The 21,070-nt window shown below is 45.3% G+C and overlaps 1 protein-coding gene across 2 annotated transcripts in view; it reads left to right on the plus strand.

Moving 5' to 3' along the window:
• trim44 (tripartite motif containing 44) overlaps positions 1-19,753 on the plus strand; it is a 33,378-nt gene extending 13,625 nt beyond the window's left edge. For both annotated transcript variants that reach the window (XM_040163176.2, XM_040163175.2), the window contains exons 5-6: positions 367-389; positions 18,527-19,753. In XM_040163176.2, the coding sequence (XP_040019110.1) occupies positions 367-389; positions 18,527-18,611 (108 nt within the window). In that variant the 3' untranslated portion in view covers positions 18,612-19,753. The remainder of the gene's footprint in view (positions 1-366; positions 390-18,526) is intronic.
• The last annotated feature ends 1,317 nt before the right edge of the window (positions 19,754-21,070 follow it).

A 21,070-nucleotide genomic window follows, 5' to 3' on the forward strand; every position in this document is an offset into this window, starting at 1 on the left:
TAATGCATTTACATCTTGTAGACAGAATCTGAATTCATTTGGCACATGAATATGCTGCAGGTTGGTGTAGCCGTCACATCCTGGCTCTCGACGAATCGCGTCCATCATTTCTACATGAGAAAAGATCTTTTAAGCCCCAATTACAATTAAACATTTGGTGCTTTGTTCCAGACTGCTCTTTTTTTTTTTTTTTAAAGCTCATGAACATGCATGGGCACGAGTGGTGGATGGAAATGAAAATGATTTGGTCCGATTAAGAACCACACCAGATGCACAACCTGGTTGATGTAAATTCTGTTTACTTGCTTATTTGTTATCCTGCAGGAAGATTTTAAACACACTCTCTTTTTCCCTCCTCTTTTTCAGCGGGACATTGAAGCTATGCCAAGGTAAGCCCGCCAGATTGATTCATTTTCGCCCTTTCACGACAGCAGAGTTTGACACACAAACACACACACATTCAAACACACACCTTCCAAGTCCCTCCACATCTTTTTATTACTCATTAAAACAACTCACAAGCTCACCACGGACACGGAGTCACATGTGCGCATCAAGCCTGCCACGGTAATGCCCCAGCAAGGCAATTAGTAGCGTGTGTGTGTGTGTGTGTGTGTGTGTGTGTGTGTGTGTGTGTGTGTGTGTGTGTGTGTGTGTGTGTGTGTGTGTGTGTGTGAGAGAGAGAGAGTGTGTGACCGTCTGCCTTCTCCGATAACAGACAGTGTGTTTCTGTCCGTAGTGTGTGCGTCACACCCTTCGATACAGCAAAGTATTTCCATTCGCCACTGCTGATGACGTGTGCCTGCAGGTGCGTGTAAAAGAGGTCGAGGAGCCGGACTGGACAGAAGCAGATATATTATTTTTTTTTTTACGATTAGTTTTGGTCCATAATTTGTCCCCGGCTGCATCCTCAACCTTTTTTTAGATGTGTCCATGTCAGACATTCGTAAACTGATAGTATGTCTCCCGGTCTCACGCCTATTGATCTGTTGACGCTGAAAACCGTCTGCGCCTCCTCCACCACCCGGTTCCAGCAGCGCTCCTAGCACCACCTGCTGTCTCTGCCTCCCCTCCTGGCCGTCCCTCTGGGCTTTCATCTCAAAGTAGCTACTCCTCCCCGCTGCCGACGCATACAAACCTTCTGCAAATGCTTGCACAGACGTCCTCCGAGAGAACAACTGCAGTTTCTGTGAGACTCAATTCGATGAGATAAGACAAGATGAATGCCGGATAAAAACGCATGATCCCGTCTGCTACGAGATAAACCTCTCATGGATAACAATGTAGTCTATTTCTGCTTTTGGACTATTCTTTCCATCAGCACCATGTCTGGTGCGCCGGGGCCAACATGTAAAATGTTATTGATTGGTCAGCCGGTATTATGAGCAGATGGCAGCGAGCTTGGACCCAAGGGTGAGATCGAGCTAATAGTTTGCCCTTGGTCAAGGTTAACCTATACTGTTACATGCCTCCACACGACCGCACACACACACACCCACGCGCACGCTGATAATTACTCTGAGTGCAGTGAGTGCACAATCTACTGTGGCGACACATTTTGTACTCTGTAGGATGTGCGAGAAATTAAGTTTTGGTGTTTGGAGGAAATCTATATTAAGAAATTCTGGACCGTTCTCGTGTGAGTTTATTACAGCGGCTGAGCAGTAGAGATTAAAGGGCTTAAGTTTTGAAGGGGAAGCAAACAAAGGGTGAAAAGAAATACAGACTGAGCAGAAGGATGCACATATAGGGGGATCAAGCTAGGAGTGGTTGTTTTGGGTTGTATGGAGTGGGACCCAGACATCAAATTGATTATGAAGCAGAAACTCTAATCCGGTGTCTGAGCTCATATCGCCGCTGTCGATCCCCATAGGACAGCAATCCTGCACCCAACCCGCATCTTTCCCGGAGTTTCCTCATCAATACGATCCCCCCCCCCCTCCCCCGAGCCCCTTAACATGGCTCGGCCATGCCTGCCAAGATTTGTCCTTCTCTGAATATAAATCTTGTTTTACTCCCCTTAGCCCAACCGTCTCAGCGCTGCCTCTAATGTGATGGATTGCACATTTTGCTTGCCTTGCTCGGTTTAAACCCTCTCGCCTCCTTTGCAACTTCTCCTTCTTGTCCTACCTGTGTGTCGCTTTATTTGTATGCTTGAATAGGCCCACCTGGGAAACCAGAACATTTAGGTCATGCAATTAACTTGTGCCGTTTTAAAACATTTAGTTTGTCTGGTTAATTAAATCAACTTAATTAGAAGAGTAATGATTAAATGTTGGACGTTAACTCGTGACTATCATTGTATACCTCTCTCTCTCTCAAAGTCGACGCTTACCAATTGATTTGCTTCCAGACATGGATTGTGGTGCCTCAGAAGTCGCTTAATTAATGATTAAAAGAGGAGAGGGTCTCCTGCCATCTTCACACCCACACAGGCGCACACAAACACACACAAATTAAGTCTGGGGAGGACAGGCTCGTGACTGCACTCTAATGTTGCCTCCTGAGTTCTTCTTCTGCATAAGGACGAAATGGAAGCAAAGACAGTGGGACACTGTTTCAGAATATATATATATTTTTTTAATAGACACGTTGTAGTATTTCTGTCTTTTTTGGTTTCCTGGCAACAAACACAGATTACCTTAACCTTCGAGCAAAATATTTCTAATCGTGCCACCGCCCAGGTTTTGGCTGTCACTCAAAGAATAATAATTATTGGCCACTTATAACTCTAATTACTTATGACTGTCTCCCCCACACTTTTTGAAAGACATGATTATGGACACAGAACGAACAACAATGGCACTTGTGTGCCTAGCAGACCCGGCACACGGCCTCAGAAAAACCAAATGAATGATTCTCGTTCTCATTTTTATTTCCCACAAACAAACATCGAATTGCTACTGGAGCTAATGTATGTACATTTGGTGTATTGTGTGAGGTTTTTATTGACTGACTGCTCTCAGAAAGAAAAGGAAATATCTTTGCTGACATAATTTAGTATATTTTGTGTGTGTGTGTGTGTAGTTACAGTGCGGCCGTTTGCACTGCTGCCGATGTGACCGTGACTATTCCTAATAACACATGGCACAACCCACTGGTGTGCATCTTAATAGCAACTAACACCGACAAATGCTTTCTCCACACAACCGTTTGCATGTTAGAATATTAGCCTGGCTAAGTGTTGATTTGGCTCCCTGCTACACGTATGATGAATGCTAGTTCAGTATCACAGAAACCAAACAAAAGCGAAACCCGTGCCCGATAAAACTCCACCAATAAAAGCAGTGCAGTCTTTTTGGAAGCGCTATGATCTTGATGTCCTGTCAAAGGTAGAGCTTTCTTGGCTTCCCATAGCTTCCCTTGTGTTTTCGTCATGTGTCATTCTAAGTTTATAGAGATTAGCAATGAAAATGGGAACCCTGAATCTGTTATAACATTTTATTTTCCCCTCATTCTCAGCAAAACGCATGAATGATATTCTACAACGGTAAATCCTAACTTGCTGTGACTTTCTGCATCTCCGCCACGAGCTCTTCCTGATCCCATTAGCGCTCTGTCTCGCCGACACCTTTTGGGAAGATGTAGTAGAAAGCGCAGATTATTTTAATGTATGGTGACTTAAAAAGCTCTGTATCCCATGCAATCCTTGTTTTTACAAGAAAGCTTGACAATTACTTCAAATATCTCCCAAAGAAGACGTTTATATAAAAGGTTTACTGCTATGCAGTGCAGGTAGAAGGATAAATGCATGAGCAGTGGCTGCGTGTCTTTTATAAGGGGCCCATCTGTGTGAGCGTGTTTTGCACCTGCTTCCCTCTTGAGTTTGTTTTGAAAATCTGCCTTTTTTTATCCACGTCAGGTTTATTTTATTTGCAGGGAGAAATAATTTAAATAGAAGAAATACGGACTTCATGTCTGTGAAATCCCAGAGCCTGCTGTATAAAAGCATGGCACCCGGGTAGAAAGAAAGCTACAACTATGTAAGAGAATAGGGGAGAATCGTCAAATGTTATCAAAATGCATACATATAAAATGAAGCGATCTAAATAGGCAAAAATAACCGGCATCCGAGAAATATGAGAGCTGTGTTTGACAGCCTTTGTATGTGTTCACCTGAACATACAAAACAAGCGCGTAGAGCTCCAAAGCTTCAGCTGAGAGCCTGGTTTGTTTCTGACTTCATACCTGCCTCATGATCAGTAAATCTATAAGAAGAAAATGACATCCAAATCAAGAAATGGTAAAGCTTTGCGGCACGCGGCAAGTTTGCTTAGAAAGAGTGATGGAGGTCGTCTTGGCGTATAAATCACAGTGTAATCAGGCTAAAATGGTAAAGCCTGCTGGGAAGCCGAGCCCTTCTAATTACAATGGGAGGTCCCTCTATTCATTGCTCTAATCGATCACTCACCAGACGCCGTATCTCAAGAGTTCCTCTCCCCTGTTTCTCTCGCTTTATCATGCATGCCGGGCCTGGAAACACATAAACACACACACACACAGAGCTTGAAAGTGGGCAGACGCTGTCTCTTCATTTCCTTCCGTATTCTTTTCACTTTACAAATTGCATCTACACATAACCAATGTGCTCTACCCTCATTCGGTTTTGAAGACTCTTTCTGACGTAACTATATACATTTCATACTTGAGCTTTACGTTTTCTCTAAGCTCTTGCTGGCTGACCGAGGCGCGCGCTGTGTGGCAAACTGCTCGCTCTGTCTCCCTGACTGAATGCCGCACACCGGCCTTCCATCAGCGCGCATTCACATGAACACGCGGGCTGAGGGGACGGGGGAGGAGACACTTTGGGACACGTCTCAACTGTCAGCCTGAGTGAGGTGCGTGCCCTTCGTCGGGTCAAATAGATGAGTGAAAGCCGGGAGACACGGGACAGAGAGCGATGCAGCGCCTCTTGTGAAAAATGTACTTTGGTGCCTACAAATGGAGCCACTACTGGCCCTTTGGACTTAATCCCTTTCAATGTTTGTGTTTTTTTTGTGTCTCAACATGCCCCCATTTAATAATTTACAATATTGCAGATGGATGCAATAGATGCATCTGCTGCTTTTATTACTGTACTTGAACTGCTTCCTTTATACATTCTCCCTCTCTCGCTCCGTGTCACTCTCGCTCTATATATGTGTGTGTGTGTGTGTGTGTGTATACTTCTTTATTTTCTCTCTTCTTTGGAATATCTTTGCATATTCTCTTTCTCTCTCCCTCCTTCCCGCTTCTTCACCATTCGACAGGAGCGGGTCGAAGGTCCCAAAATGAATGCAAATCACACACCCCAAATACAGACGCGCATTCAGATAAGAGACTATATAAGCATGCATAATTCATGCCTCATGCACAAGTCTTTATTTTCAGTTTGTTTGTGTGGGCGCTCGTGTGTAGCATGACACGTCAAAGTATTTGGAAAGGGGCGTGTGCAGAGGAGTCGACGTGAACGAAATAAGTGGGTGTTTTTGTCACTTGTGATGACTAATGGCAGTTATTTGTTTCTACTTAAATGAGGAAATGTGTGCTATGGCAGCCCATCATTCTCATTTTTATTTCATGTTCGAGCCAAAAGATTCCATCCAAACCTTCCAGCTCAATATGATGGTTCAAAGAGCAAGTTGGGAAACGGAAGAGGTCTAATTGAAAATCCTGTTAAAGTGGCAAGTACGCCTCATGACTGTGTATCGGCATGTCGAAATGCTAACGAGATCAGACTGTTAGGGATATGTCTTTGCCAAACATGAAAGGTGTGAATGTATTTTCAAACAGAAATGGCTTGTTTCGATTTTGGATTTGACTGAAACCTAAAAAGTTTTACGCATTTCAGGATTTTGAATTTCTGTAGAGCTGCAGTGGAACCGCTACTGGCTTTTTAGTTGTTAATAGTTTGTTACTGTTGTTGATTTTCCCTTCCATTCCCACTGCCACTATTGTTGTTGTATGTGTGCAATGCTGTGCTTCAGTGTCCGTATACTGACCCTTTACCTTTTTTAGAAAAGGAATGATCATTTGCTTTATTCTGCTGTCATTGTCAAGCTGATAAAAGAATCAGCAGTTTAACAAGCATGGCTCTGTCATATTTCATTAACTTGCCTTAAAGAATGGCAAAAGCTTTAGCAAATGTTTACCACAAAGTAATGGGCTACTAGTATTAAAGACAAATGCTATGAAAAACAGTACTACACAATACATTGAGAATCAAGTATGAAATGATAGTGCAGGTACGGTGAAAGCAGCCAAGTGCAGCCGGTAGAGACATCTTTCAGATCCACCAAGAAAGCTGGGAGGGGGGGGGCACTGCTGAGGATGAAACCGCAAAACTATGGAAAGCTTCCCGGGTACGTTGCTCATTCAGATGGGAAAAGCATGAAAAATGAAAATGCGTGTGACAAATAATATTTCACAAAGCTCCGGTGCACAAGACTGCAACAACCGGGTTAGTCTCTGATGGTGCCCTTCACACGGCTTCCTGCTATGAGCGTTTCAAATCATCCAGCAGTCTATATTTTTGATATATCCGCTCCAACAAATACCCTTCCTGATAACCTTGTCCGATCTGAAATGCAGCCCTACTGTGTTGCCAAGACTGAGAAGCCACACACTTTTCTTGCATGAATTTACTATCTTTAACTGTAAAATCAGGCGGAACATGTCAGACTCATGTCACATCGTAAAGTGTGCTGATGTGTTGCTATCTACTTGATTATTTATGAATACAGAACAGTTTCCACGTGCTGCACTCCCTTCCTCTCAGCCCGACTTGTTCATTGTTATTTCTGGCCGGCACCTGCTCATTAAATTACCTACCCAGACTCCTCTAGCTGTCTAATAATCTCGTTGCCAAAGACGCGTTTGCGGTTTGTCTGTTCGGTTAAGAGGAAGCAAAGGGGATTGGGTATCGGAAATATATAATTCCAAATGTGAAACGTGTGTGTGTGTGTGTGTGTGTGCGTGTGTGCGTGTGTGTGTGTGTGTGTGTGTGTGTGTGGTTGTCGGTCGGTCCAATTATTCGAAAAGAAGAAAGCGACAAAGAGAGAGTGCGAGGAAAGTGACGGAGGAAGCGCAGTGATGTAGACTGTTGGCAGGTGGCTCATATCGGAGTGCTACATTGAAGGTGCAGATGTTGTGATTTTCCTTTTTCTTTTTTTTTCTCTCAGTCAAATGTCGAAGCACATCTGGCGAGATACAAATCTGCTGTATGAAGTTACCTTCTAGATCCAATTCTGTGATTCATTAGCAGTGTGTTTTATGTATGTATATATTGAATTTTTTTATATAGATTTGACCGACAATCCCTAAAGAAAGAGGTCACGACTATTACTTATATCATAGATGATTCATACATTACCTCATTAGATTTATTACGCAATTTGTGTGTTTGATACAGTCAAAAAAAACCTTTTAACGACATGTCGGCACTAGTGGAAGAGTCGGGGTTCCTCGGCCGGATGCCAGGAGTCTCCGTACCCATCGGCCTCTTACTAATTGGCATGAGGTCATGATGCGCGTTTGAGGCTGAGCACAAGGGTGCTTGTGAGGTTTGATCTTTTTGCATTTGGGGAAAGGCCTGGACTGGTAAGGCAGAGGACATACTGTACTAAAAGGACACCAAGCAATTAGGGCGCCTCGTCCCCTGTCTTATATCTGTCAGGAAATGACACCCATTTATAAACTTTCTCCATTTTATCTCTTGCTCTGTCTGTCTCTGTCTTAATTTAATATTCTTTCTTGATATGAGTGTTACAAGGGCGTATTGCAGGAGCGTTAAACAATAATGCGATTACAAAGAACAAGGTAGAATTCATAAAATCAAGAAAGCACTTTCACTCAGGCACAAACACACACACACACACACACACACACACTTCTGCCCTCCGTGTTAAATCCACCAGGCGGTTTGGCATACTTGATATGTAGAAACTTTTTCCTCCACACTGTCATGCATTGGATGCTGATGGAAAAAAAAGCCCTCAGAAGATGTCACAGTGTGTAGAAACATTCATTTTTAATTCTGGAAAAAGCACAAACCGTACACACACACACACACACTTTACACACACACGGTTAGGATAATTAGTGGAAAGATGGAAGGACGAAGCGGTGTCCCCACATAGAAATGAGGATGCGTTTATACACAGATCCTTTCCTCCCACTGTCTCAGCTACTATGTGCCCTTCAGCCAGCCAGCCACACACACACACACCCACACAGTGCGTCAGCCTTCGGGTGGAATTACCGGTTTGATTTCAGGTTTGTGGAGATGAAGCAGAACGATAGTGGCAGGCTAAGCCAATGGGCAATGAATCAAAGCCCCATGAGACCTCTGGCCCTTGGTATGAACTGTCACCACAGAAGCAGCACACACACACACACACACACACACACACACCCCATTGGCAAATATCCCCCTTCAGGAGTTGCACACAGCACCTACGTCACAGCACATGTCTCAGGGCTCAGTGGGGCGGTTGTCAGGGCTTCTTCTCTCTGCCAGTCCCACAGTCTGTCGCTCTGCTCACTTATTCCCCCAGTGGGGGGGGGGGGGGGGCGTTGTTGGTTGGGGGGGGCAGCGTGCAAAGGCTGGCCTATATAGTTAGTTCAGCGACGAGCCCCGTCACCACGTAGATTCATAGTATCGGCGAGAGAGGGCTGAGGAGATGGTTTGGGATTTAACTAGCTCGGGAGATTTAGCGAGCACTTTGCAGAATCACCTTAATCCAGCGCTGCTCTGTGAAGGGAGGGATGTGAACGGAAAATTAATTGCTTTTTTTTCCGCACGTCTGAGTTTCTCTTTTGAACCAGACAATTGGTTGTTGCTTTTGGATTTTTTTTTTTCTGTCCGAATATGGATAGACATTTGCATATTAGATAGAAACGATGTCTTGTCTTCACCTTTTTGTGACAGATAAAGATCCAAATCTCAAGGTTGGACCCTTATAAACAAATTTAAATCCAATAGTGGCACGTCACCTTCAGGAGAAGGCAGACGTTCTACGACTGCTATTTCAGAGGATGCTTTAGGGCACACAATAGGTGTCACGCAGTATTTCACTGTGTTACAATCCTGAGCTCCATCAAACTGCCGCTTCTACGGAAATATAACAACACATCTCACAGACTGTTCGTCTTTCCATTTGTTGCCATAGGAAAATGTTTGTGCTGCACACTAAAAGCAGTCCCTTTTATTCCACAGCCAGTTTAACATTCTGCAGAGGAAGGAGCCGGGAGGTACTGGCGAGGCATGTGAGACTTTTATCAGAGATGAGACTTGTGACAGTGTGGAGCCCAGGTTTGTGTCCTTCACGCTGAGGGCTTGGATGCAGGCTGGGGAACTTTTCACGTGACAGACGGCTTTGCCTAATCGCCCGCCTGTTCTCCAACTCTAAATGTGGTTGTATTTTTTAATTTTCTCTCTTCCTCCCCGTCCCTGGCCATATGCGTCTCTTGACATCTCTCCGAACGGAACGGGGGACACAACCGACCGAGGAGGAGTCCGTTCGCAAACAAGCCCTTGGTTTCAAAATCTCTCCGGAGCGATCCAGATTCCCGAGGCGCCGGCGTTCTGCGGCTAGAGAAAGGGGGTATTTTTTGAAAGAGGCAACAGGGGGCAACTCTGCCAGCCTGCCCAGCGTGCCGGCGCTGCTGCCGCCAGCCAGCCAGTCTTCATAATGGCTGTCTGGCCGTTGGACGGAGCCAGCTCAGTGGGCACACGACTGACTGTAGGGATCAGAATCCCTCCCCTCAGTAACCCTGGCTCAATGGTGTCTAAGGAGACGGGGGGGGCATGGCATTATTGAAGGGAGAAACAGGGCATAATGAAGTGAAGAGTATGGACCATGAAAACAAAATCACAGTGTTGAAGTCATTAAAGAGGAAATGGGGAAAGAAATCTTAAGTAAAGGGCGCGTCGGGACGGCATAGGTGGTCACTATTGTCTCCCTATAAGCGGATGCCGCGTGCCTTCTGGAGGACGGATAAAAGCTTATCGCTTCGATGTGTTTTCCTCTCGCTTTCTCATTCTTAGATTCAAACTTCAAAGGAGTATTGAATACAAGGAAAAAAAAAAAAGAATTAAGCCAAAGACTTAGTCTGCATTTAAAGGAGAGGGAAATTCTCCTCCGTTTGGCAAGTGTGCGATATGCCCGGACCTGGGACCGGTATGATGACGCAATATCAGCCCGGCTGTGTCTGAATAATGAAGGTTCTGCAGGCCTGATGTCAGTAGTCTAACATAACCGGTCCGACAAAACAGGTTATCGCCTTCAATCAGAGGATCCAGCAGTGGTCATTTAAGCATTTAAGATGTGGGAATTAAATCCCTAATCGCATGCAAGAGGAACAAGAGGAAGATAAAGAACGTGATAGTAGTAGTAGGAGATAAGATGGGGGCGGGGAGACAGGGAACTGGGCAACAAAATAAGAATAAAGTCCTCCGATTTGTAGTTATTTCTCAAAAACACTTTGTTAATAATTTTTCTGTGTTTGGTGGACGTTGTAACCAAGCACCAGCCTCCTTCTGAGGCTTTAAGGCTTTTTACACTGTTGCTTTGTGGGAAATTGCAGAGACGCCTTCAATATTATTAGATTACCAGTAATCATGCAAATAAAATAACATTTTGGTCCCAGAGTGGCGCAGAACGAAAAGGCGTCGTTGCTACTTATGTAAAGGCTTTATCCCCAAGCCAACATGAAAGCGTTTTGCTTTCTATCGAAATATGTCACACTCTTTTTGGCCTGAAGTTGTGCTGATTATCGCTAATAAACCGCCTATGAGATGCTGTGTTGTGGAAATCACAACTTACTCCTCATGCTTTAGTATCGACTAATTAAATGATTATTTAATACATATTGCAGGACTAAATGTATTTCTTTATTTTATTTGCGATCTTAGGTACTCTGTGTAGCACTGGAAGAGGATGGCGGCCACTCAAGAAATAAGATTTGTGTTGTTGCAAGATGGAGTTTTTCTGTTTAGGTCGACTGAAGCTTTTATCAGTGTTTGTAGAACCTTTCTCGCCCTTTGGCAACCAGTATTCTTTTCGATCTTGTACCTACCATCAGGAGTCTTTGAACTGTGCTCGGTTTGACCCCAAAGGGTAACGTTTGCCTCGTATACCACCAGAGTAGGCCGTGGTTGTGGACCAAAGTGAGACATTTATCCTGAAATCCCATCTTTTCTTGGCGATTGCTTCGGCTGTGTTTTTAAAAATGAACCGTTGCATATTTGTGAGCATGTCCGATGAATAATACCAGAAACCTCTTTTTAGCAGAATACCTCCAACATGTCCCATCCCTCTTTGTTATACAGCAGGGAACCATTTAGGTGATTCCATTATCTCCTCCTTGCTCACCCCTGAGGGATCTTCTTAACCCCATCCCTCGCCATGTCATTTGCCACCAGCAGCGTGTTGGCTGTGGAAATGGAGGGCACAGTCCTGTTTCTACACAGCGGTGCGCTATTCGGGATAATTATCGACCATCCGAATGCATGTCAGCGAGTGGGGCCTTAAAAGGAAGTACGGTCCACAGGCAAGTGACCATGCCTATCGTCATGTCCAGCTTTAATTTTCACATTCAATCTAATGAGCTGCTCTTCTTTTGTGGGCTACATGGACGGGATTGCTGCAGTTCTCCTCAATGAATTCCTCCATCGCCCCCTTTGCTGCAGAAATGGCTAAATCTCTAAACGAAAAATGCTCTCGTTTGATCGGCACTGCATTAATTCCCCCGTATGATTAACGGCAGGTGCCCGTGTCAACGTGGAGTAGGAAATTGGCTCGTGGAGGGAAATGATATTCATCTGACCCCTCACACCTGCTCCAGCGCGGATGAACCGGTGTGATTATTCTGATTGGCTGGACATCAGCACAGTATTTCACTCCGCTCCACTGACCTTTCCGCCTCGCCGTTGGCCGTCTGTATGCAGGAGAAAGCGTCCCAGGCATAACACGTGTACCATCTAGTGAGTTCACGACACGCAATCCTCGGTTTTGAGTGGTACGCGCAGCACCTTCTGATGCACATTTCAAAATAACGGCATGCATTAACATGAGTTTGAATGGGGCCTACTTGAGGCGATGCATCTGGCGGACAATAAAATGGATTTATCGCTGCTTTTCCCATTTTGCTCTGATGAATAAGCTGCTTTGCAGACATATTAAACCTCCCCTAGCTCTGTCCCTTCAGCCATGATGCATTGTCTGGTGCTGTGCATCGTCTCTCCATTTCCTCCCTGAACTGATTAAGGCTTTGGAACAGCATAGAAGCACCACAGGAACAGTATTAGCAGAGCAGCCACTCTGAAAGAGGCGGACTGTCACTGTGTGTGGAGACTATTCATCGTAGGACGGTCGGCTCTCCCTTTGGTCAGGGAATCAGGACGTCAATAACTCAATCCATGTGAATGCAGCTGTGAATTCTGCATCTGCGCTTGATGTGAAATGACAGAAAAATATTTGCTCCCCCGCTGTGTCGAGTTGTCATCTTGGATATAAAATTCCAGTAAACGGTATTTCTTTTTCAATGTTGTGCTGTGGTCAGCGTGGATATTGATGGTTACATTTCCCGGCGAAAAGCATCTCCTCATCCAAATAAATCAACTGGTAAACAAAGCCAATGCTGCTGCGACTGTGGCTCAACAGGAGCCGCTGCACGGATGCGGGCTATAAAGCAATTTTACAGATTTATCATTAAACCGCCCCTGGGAATTTTGACACCCGTGTACATTCTAGTCCCGGCACGTGGAGGAAGAATCGTGTTGTGGTTGTTTTTTCTTTGTCTCAAAGCAAATTGCAGTCTGAATCCCTACTGGGTGTGTGTGTGATGTTTGCACAGCATGTGGGTGTGTGTGTTTCTGCATCTGAGAACATTAGACACGGTTGAAATTTTCGCTTGAGGAGAAAAGTTGCCGAACAGCTTTCTAGTTGATACATCTGAGCAAACCAAAAATGTTTTTAGTTTTTAGTTTGCAAACAAAAAAAGTCAACATAAAAACATCTCCATGTGTTCTCCTTCAAGGTTACAGCACGTCACGCATTGGTCCATTTCAAAGTCATATATATGCCGGTGCGTATGTATGCCTGTGCATCATTTAATCATCCTGTCTGTCAGCGAGTCATTAAATCCGAGCTGTGAACCATTCTTTCTGCCATTCACCTGCAGAGCAGGTGCCACCTGCCCGCAGGCCTAATGGAGTCCTCACTCCTCGAAAACTGCTGTCACACTCGCTGAGCTTCTCTTTTTCTGCCTCACAGAGGAAGCTGGCGTGTTGTACACAGGCTTTGGAATACATATAGGCCAGAAGTCCACGTAAGGTGAATTATTAAAGACAAAGAAACAATTTGCATGATGAATTAGCCTATTATAGAAGTGACTTGAAATATTTGTCTTACCCACAATTTTTTTCCCGCGCGTTGTTCTAGCAACAAGCCTTGGTTGCTTTAGTCTGCAAATCATCTAAAAATCCCACTTTTGTTGCAACTCGTCAAAAGGTCTGTGATCCAGTCATGCTTCAAAAGTGACCACTTTCATTCTAAAATAGTCAAATCTAAAAATAGCGGGTACAGTAAGCGACAGAGGAATCAACATGCTTTTCTTTGTTCTTTTCTTTTTTTTCAGCTTGTGACAAGCGGCTGCAGCTGCATTTTGAAACAGCTGCAGTGGTGCTTGATATCTGTTCTCAAGTAGAGAATAAAGAGCTCCAGCAGTCAGAGCGAGACAAGAGGCCAGTGTGAATTACACATGCAGTGTTTTGTTAGCCAAGGACGCGTTTAATCTTTGTTTTATAGAACAAAGCTCGGATAAACATGAATTATGAGGTGAGGAGCCACGGTCAGTGCGGTTTAGAAAAAAAGTAATATTGTCAGGGCGGTCATTAAGTCGTAGAGCATTTTGAAATCAAAATGATGGAGTGCATTACATTCTGGTCATGTGTTATCTATACACGAGCCTCATGGGTACCGCAGGAGGCATCTTTGTGCATCGGAGCCAGGAGACTCCATCACTTGACGTCCTGTCGCTGAGATAAGATTAAAACCCGGGTGAAGATCCTCGGGAGACGCGGAGCCGCTGGATGTTCTGCCCGCAGATATTACAAGCGACGCAGCGGTTTGCACACAACTGAAGACTATCGTTGGCAGGTGCTGGGGCAATAAGAAGATGCCGATGAAATACACAAACAAGTGTAGACACACACAGTAACTGCCTGCAGGAATAACAATGTTTTTATTACATCCTTTGCTAAATTAGGTACATTTGTATCATCAGGCTGAGTTTTGGCACCACACATACTTATTAACCCCAACAGAAAAGTCTAAAATAGGCAATTTGTCTTTTTTTCATAGATTGAATTATTTGTAATAGTCACACAAAACAAGTTTTTTTCTATCTATATATAGACACATAAAGGAAATGGGTTTGTAATTTGCTGTGTTTTTTCATAGAGTGTAATTTGCTGCAGTAGCAGCGCCTACTTTGGGAAGTACCGTAGCTACGCCTAAGCTCGCTGTCACTTCACGAAAGGGCATAAATCTGCGGAGGAGAGGGGAGGGAAAGTTGGCAGACAAGATGGCAGATGTAAACCTTTCCAGGACAATGGCCAGTGAGATCCAGCAGAGCATTAGTGCAGCAAAAGTAAAGTGCTCCTAATAGCAGTACATCTTTCCTGCTTTTTTTTAGCATAGCCGTTTTTTATCTTCACTTTTGCTTTCTCACATCATTAAGACTCTACGAGCCTTTAACTCTCTCCTTCACTCCCATTTTGGAGTGATTTGATCTGTTTTTCCACATCAGCCTTCTCTTGTCGTAAAGCTGTTTATAGTGTTAAATCCTCCTGCAGGAATCGCCTCATTAAGTAGTGGCAGTATGCACTTGCTCCACTGAGGGTGGAGGGTATGGTCTGTCCTCGTGGGCTCGATCAGTACCAGTTAGTGTCCTGTCTCATTGGACCGGACCGCGTAGGCCTCCAGGGCCTGAGAAATTAGTCTTATGTGACTTATGCGCCATCACCTCTCTTGTCGAATGCAATCGACAGTGGTGACTTTCACCTGAGGATTATTGCCAGCAGCACGGTGTCCTCTCGGCGTCATCCATATACCCCCAGTTTCTTCCTTTTCTCTTCCTGTTTCCGAATGATGACTTGGGAGTCCTGCAGCTCCTGCTGCCAAGAGCAGGGAGTTCAAACCGAATGGGGGCCGAGGACCCTTCCCTCCCCCCTCCTCCTATCTCCCAGAGAGAATAGAGTGAGAGGGACAAAAGTGGAAGTCTAGGCGGCTTCCTGCGCGCTCCAGCCTTCTGTTTTCCTCATGGGGAGCCAGAGGTTTCCTCCCGTGAGTGATGGGTTCGTTTTAGGGCAATTGGAGAATTCTTTCCCCCGCAATCTGAAAGGGGACATTAGTAAGATTGGCTTTTTTCTGGTCTATCACTCAGCGTGGTTACATGGATTCGAATAACTGGCTTAGTCGGACTGAAATCGAATTATCCGTTTCATGTAAACACCTTTGTCCGACTGTGCGGTCCGACTACAATCTGACTGGATAACTCGATCCGATCCAGTTGATAGTTCGACTATTGCGGCATGTAACGGTGAATCGGATAAGGAACTGGACTTTGCGTTTTTGCGTCTTCTCTCCGTTATCAAATCAGCCAATAGCGCCATTCGCATTCGCTGTGCTCCTATTAACATCATGCAAAGGTAGTAGAGGGATGTAGCTTCACCTTGCTCTCCGCTCGCCATCTTTCTCGTAATGTTGATGCTGTTGGTTGTTGTTGGTAGTGGTGAAGCGGTCAAGCGGAAATGGGTGTATCACAACTAGTTGTAATGAAAACAGCGCCACCTATCGTATCGGATATGACGATATGCTTTCGGCCAATGATTCGATTTATTCACTGCCATGTAAATTGGGATAATAGCACCTCCCCCCGAAAGACAGCATAGTCCGACTAAGCAAAGATTCGAAATATACCATCATGTAAACACACTGAGTGCTATCTAAAATCTGATCTCTCTCCCACACACACACACACACACACACACAGAAGGCTTGGCCGGGATGTGAAGCCCAGTGAGTGAGCTCTGTAGCAGACGTCCCAGCCCCTCAGCTCAACCCTGCCCGCAGGACGTGGTCACACCAAGGGGAGGAGGCAACGATCGGCCCTATTCAATAATACATCGACTGCATTAAAGCGCATGAATAAGTAATGGGCGGAAAGAACCCAGTCGTCAGGATACACACACACACACACACACACACACACACAGCAAAACAAAGATATATCTACTTCTGCTGGTCAGGCCAGGGAGGATGAACACATGGACATAAAAAGAGAAGAAAGCAATGGCTTTAACTTGGAGGGAATTTATCACACACACACCGACATTTTGTTGCACTCTGTCTTTTACCCACAATCTCTCTCTCTCTCTCTCTCTCGTAATGGCCTTTTTTCCTACGGGTGAAATAAATAACTTATATCTATGTGTCGTCAGGCTTAGTGAGGACCGTTTGAATATAAATAGTTTATTTGCCTCCATAGTGCAGCCCTCGCTTTGTGACATACATATATTTGTAAGATCTCATATATTTGAGATCCCCCCTGTCAGACAGGAGGGGATCTCTGCGAGGCCCAGCAAAGTGTGTACAGACGGTGTGACGCTGCAGACAATTTGAATGCTGCGTTAAAATGACACAAATACAAGCGCTAACTATGCCGAGGAATTGAATGGGAGCAGCACCTTTGAATAATTAATGTCTTGAATGTATAGAGATGGCGTAACTATCCAGCTGTGCATTTGTGTTTATCTACACATGCTGATTTATTTTGGCGGGCAGTAAGTTGCTTGTGTGTGTGTGATTGCGCAAACTGTTGCTGCTTTGTTGAAGCACGACAGCGTTGTCTTTCACTTGACCACTTGACCACTTTAAAATGCCAACCGTTCCTCGAATGTTTTATTCCAGCCGTGCGGGATAGTGCACTTATTAGAAGCTGCTCTTTGACGAGGTGCCTTGTTGGGAGTTCCTCAAGGAGGTGCAGCAAGGGAAAGGAAGGAGCTCCTTGTTTTTGCTAACAGAAGTGTGTCAGACAGGAATGCCCTCAAAGACACTCACAGCCCATCAACCCACGTGCAGATTTATCCTCCCCGAATAAAACTGAGGCGAAAAGAGAAGCGCGGCGAAGCACGTAGGTCGAAGAAGCAGACGGAGGGTAACGTGTGCTTGAGGGAGGGACGGGAGATGGAGTTAGCAGAATATCACTGCTATTAATCAAAATTATATTGAGTGTATTATTGAACAAAGAAACAGAAACGTTCTATATATCCGGAAGGATTGAAACCGCTTGTTTATTCACAGAATGGATATTTTAATGACTGTTCGGACAAACAAAGAGTTTAAAGCCTTCATGGTCCAATTTCGACTTTGTCAAGTTATAAAACACTGACTTTGACAGCCGCTCCTTCACCTCATTTAGTGCCGATTCATTATTATACAGTTTGAAGCAGCTTATTTTTTTTAGCTTGTTCCCCTTTAAAACACTACAGAAGTATGACCGCACAGATTTGAACGGAATAATGTTTGTTGGTTCTCCCTGTGATGGATGACTGTAAATTCGTAAATATGAATGCAAACAGGCTGTCCAAGGTCGTAAGATGATTATTCTTAAAAGAAACATTTGGGCAGTGAAATTAGATAACATAGCTCTAAAGCAAATTGAATTTCATTGACTTAAACAGCTTCCACGTACTGTTTTGAGAAAAACATGCTGACGCATACTGTTTGGCAAAGCGGTGCACCGTAGACGTGTGTGTGTGTGTGGTGGGGGGGGGGGATCCTAACAAGAAGGATGCAGGGAGGGTTGAGTGGAATAAGCTCCTGAGGAGCGTGACATCTGATGGGAGGAGCAGCGCTCCATCACCCTCGCAACAATTAGCGCATGTGATTAGTGTGGACCTTCTCCGGTGAAATTGAATCCATCAGGCGGACTCTGCTTGCTGCAGGTCGCTTTGTCTCTGTCACCGCAGAGCTGCTAATATAAAGCCGACATAACGGATGATTTCTACTTAAGGCGTGGCTTGATTTGAAGCTGATTGCGTCTCACAATTGTCTTTCCATAGTGTGTGTGTGTGTGTGTGTGTGTGTGTGTGTGTGTGTGTGTGTGTGTGTGTGTGTGTGTGTGTGTGTGTGTGTGTGTGTGTGTGTGGTGAGAGGGTGTTTGTGAGAAAGAGGGAGAAATGGAGGACTTTCAGTCATCTAAGGCTCCTTCAACACTGAACAAAAAAGCCATTCGCTCCCATGAACGTCTGGATTGGGTCTTTAGGGGGAAATGGTACAATTGGCCAAATTCCTTCACAGCAGTTGGTATGAGTGTGTATTTATCTTCTGATGACTCCCTAGTTGGAAGATTTCCTCCCCTAAGACACAAGCAAAACGAAATAAAACTCCCATGAAATAGAGACTGAAGTCTCAAAACCACATATACACACCTACTTTGCTGCGAAATAGGTCTAACTTTCCTGTTTTTTTTTCCGCAGGCTACCGGAGCCGAGGGCCGACCCCGTGAACCCACGAGGCTTTGACGACAACGACTCTGGACCGTCCATGGACCACGCCCCCTGAATACCAGCAGACCAGACTCCTACTCACCCGTCCCTCAATGTGTACTCCAGCCATCGGCCCCGCTGAGCTGTCAGCCCCCCTCCCCCCCTCTCTCTCTCTCTCTCTCTCTCTGTCAGCCTTTTTCACCCCCCCCCCCCCCCTTCCGGCGCTGTGCCTGCTGCCAGCGAGCTGACCTTGAAGAGGGCTGCTGTGACAAATATGGATGGCGACGTCTTTTCTGTGCTCTTTTTTTTCACTAGCTACTAACTTCCATCGATTTGAAGCACACAAGTTTCGGGCGATCAATTACCATCAGGCTCAATTTCCACAGCCAGTCAGGTCCTTGGCTTACTGGTGAGCCTGGCAGACTCTGGGAGGAGTCTGGGTGGGCAGCCGAGCGCAGCGTCGGTTAAGCCCGACAGATGTCAGAAACGGGGGCGCTCCGTAGCGCCGCTCTCTTCACAGCCGTGAACAATGCCGCTCTGTTTCTGTCGTTGTGACAGACATTCGGACGCTCCTTGGAACATCATTTCCAGATGCCGCAATGCCTTATGTCATCGAGAGACCGTTGAAAGGTGTTCTCTGTGTCATGTTTGATTAAGAAGAAAAAGAAAAAAAAAATGTTTTATAATGTTGTACTTTCCATCACCGTGTGCCGATTCTTTATGCTCGTGTATTGGAGCGCACGTCCTTGTGTGCTTGTGTGTGAGTCTTTGTTGGGTGAAAATCAAACGTGCGCAAAATAGCACTTGAGCGGTATCAGCTTTCTATTCAGTGTGATGTACAGAGGCTCATTCCCCCTGTCCAATGCGCAGGCTGTGTGACCGATCGCCATCCAGACGAGCGCACGCACTTTCCACCTTGACCCACTCGGCCGCGGCGTTCGTTCGTGATGTACAAGTGTGTCCGTGTCAGCGGTTTGTTTTCTTTAACGCGATTGATTCTGTTCTGCTTTACATTCAGAATTTTTAAGCGGTGTCACCCATCATACGTGGCACATGTTTGACAACGACATCGCTTTGCCCTGAGAGGAATGTCTGCGTGTCAACAGCCTATTGAAATGACTCTGAAAAGAAAAGTGAAACAGCAGACACAAGTTTGACTGTCTTTGTCTATTTTTTTTGTTTTAAATGCATAAATAAACAACCAGTTTCTGAAGATGACATTCGCAATTTCACTCAAGGAGCATCTTTTTTTCTTTTGCCAAACTCTACAAACACCTCAATGTCATCAGTCATCCAAGAAAGTAACATAAAAAATAAAAAAACAGTAAGCATGCAGCGACGGACGTAGACGAGAGGAGAGATGACGCGCGGTTTAGAAGGGATTCGTTCTGCTTCATCGACATGCGAGGCGGGCACCCATCATGCTCAGACTGGGAGTAGTAGGTTTGGGAACAAACAAAAGGGTGTTGATGGAGCAGGAGAGCTCTTCGGGGTCTCTTCTTTTCCACAGATGCATTTAAATGTCGACAGGTTTCATTCCTACGCTGCCAGCAGAAGCCAGAACCCACTTTCATCAACTTGAAGCTTCAATCACTAAGCCTTTCTCTCGGGGCCGCTCGTTTTTTTTCTCTCTCGCTTTGCTCCTTTCGCCTCGTCCTTACAGCACTCTGTGTTTCTCGCTCCCTTCTGCTGCGTCCGCTTCGTCAAGCCAAGGATGCTTCTGCAGCATTTCTGATATTGACGCGTGGAAACCCGTTTAGCCAGTGGTCATTGCTGTCTGGCTGGTAACACGTCTGGGTTTGCGTTCTCTGGTGAGTTTCCCTTTACAGAAATAATGGGGCTTAATGACTTACCGCATGAGGCATTGATCCTTCAGCATTCACTAAGCCACTGCTGACTGACCGAGCGCCAGAGCACTCAAACCCCTTTTACAGATTTTTTTTTTTTTTTTTTTGGTTATTTTTTAAGCATGTTGTAATGCTTCCACCCCCTTGCCATTAGAGAGCGGCTGGCTTTCGGATAATGATCATTAGGCCGTCAACTCCGACTAGAAGTCTGGTGCGATTAAAGAGCTGGGAAACAAACCTGATCGGTGGGGACAATGTGCCTGTTGTCTGTGGAGGAAATGGAGAGAAGAAGATTGTCAGATCTAATTCAGCCGGGGAGAACACAAGGTTCCCCTTTTTACACACACAATTACACCTGCTCTCGCAGGTTCACTTCACAGAGCATCTTCACAGGGAGGCGTAATGAACACGAGCGCAGTTTTAAGACGTGCAACTTACCGCGTGGGCAAAGAAAGACTTTTGTGTTTGTGTTGACGTGAATGAATTGCCTCACGGGTTGTGAGAATGAATTAGCTACGTGACATGCTTGCTAGTGGTCACGCCGCTTTGATTGCTGCCTTTTTAATTGAGCCCGCCGCATTAAAGAGACAGTCGGTGTCTGCGGTTACACGGGAACGGAGCAGCTCCAGCACCCAGTGACCCACCAAGACTTCTGTTCATTAGTGGGCGAGAGCCAAGAGAGAAATGC

This window comes from Gasterosteus aculeatus, chromosome X, assembly GCF_964276395.1.
Source record: "Gasterosteus aculeatus chromosome X, fGasAcu3.hap1.1, whole genome shotgun sequence".
NCBI classification, from domain to species: Eukaryota; Metazoa; Chordata; class Actinopteri; order Perciformes; family Gasterosteidae; genus Gasterosteus; species Gasterosteus aculeatus.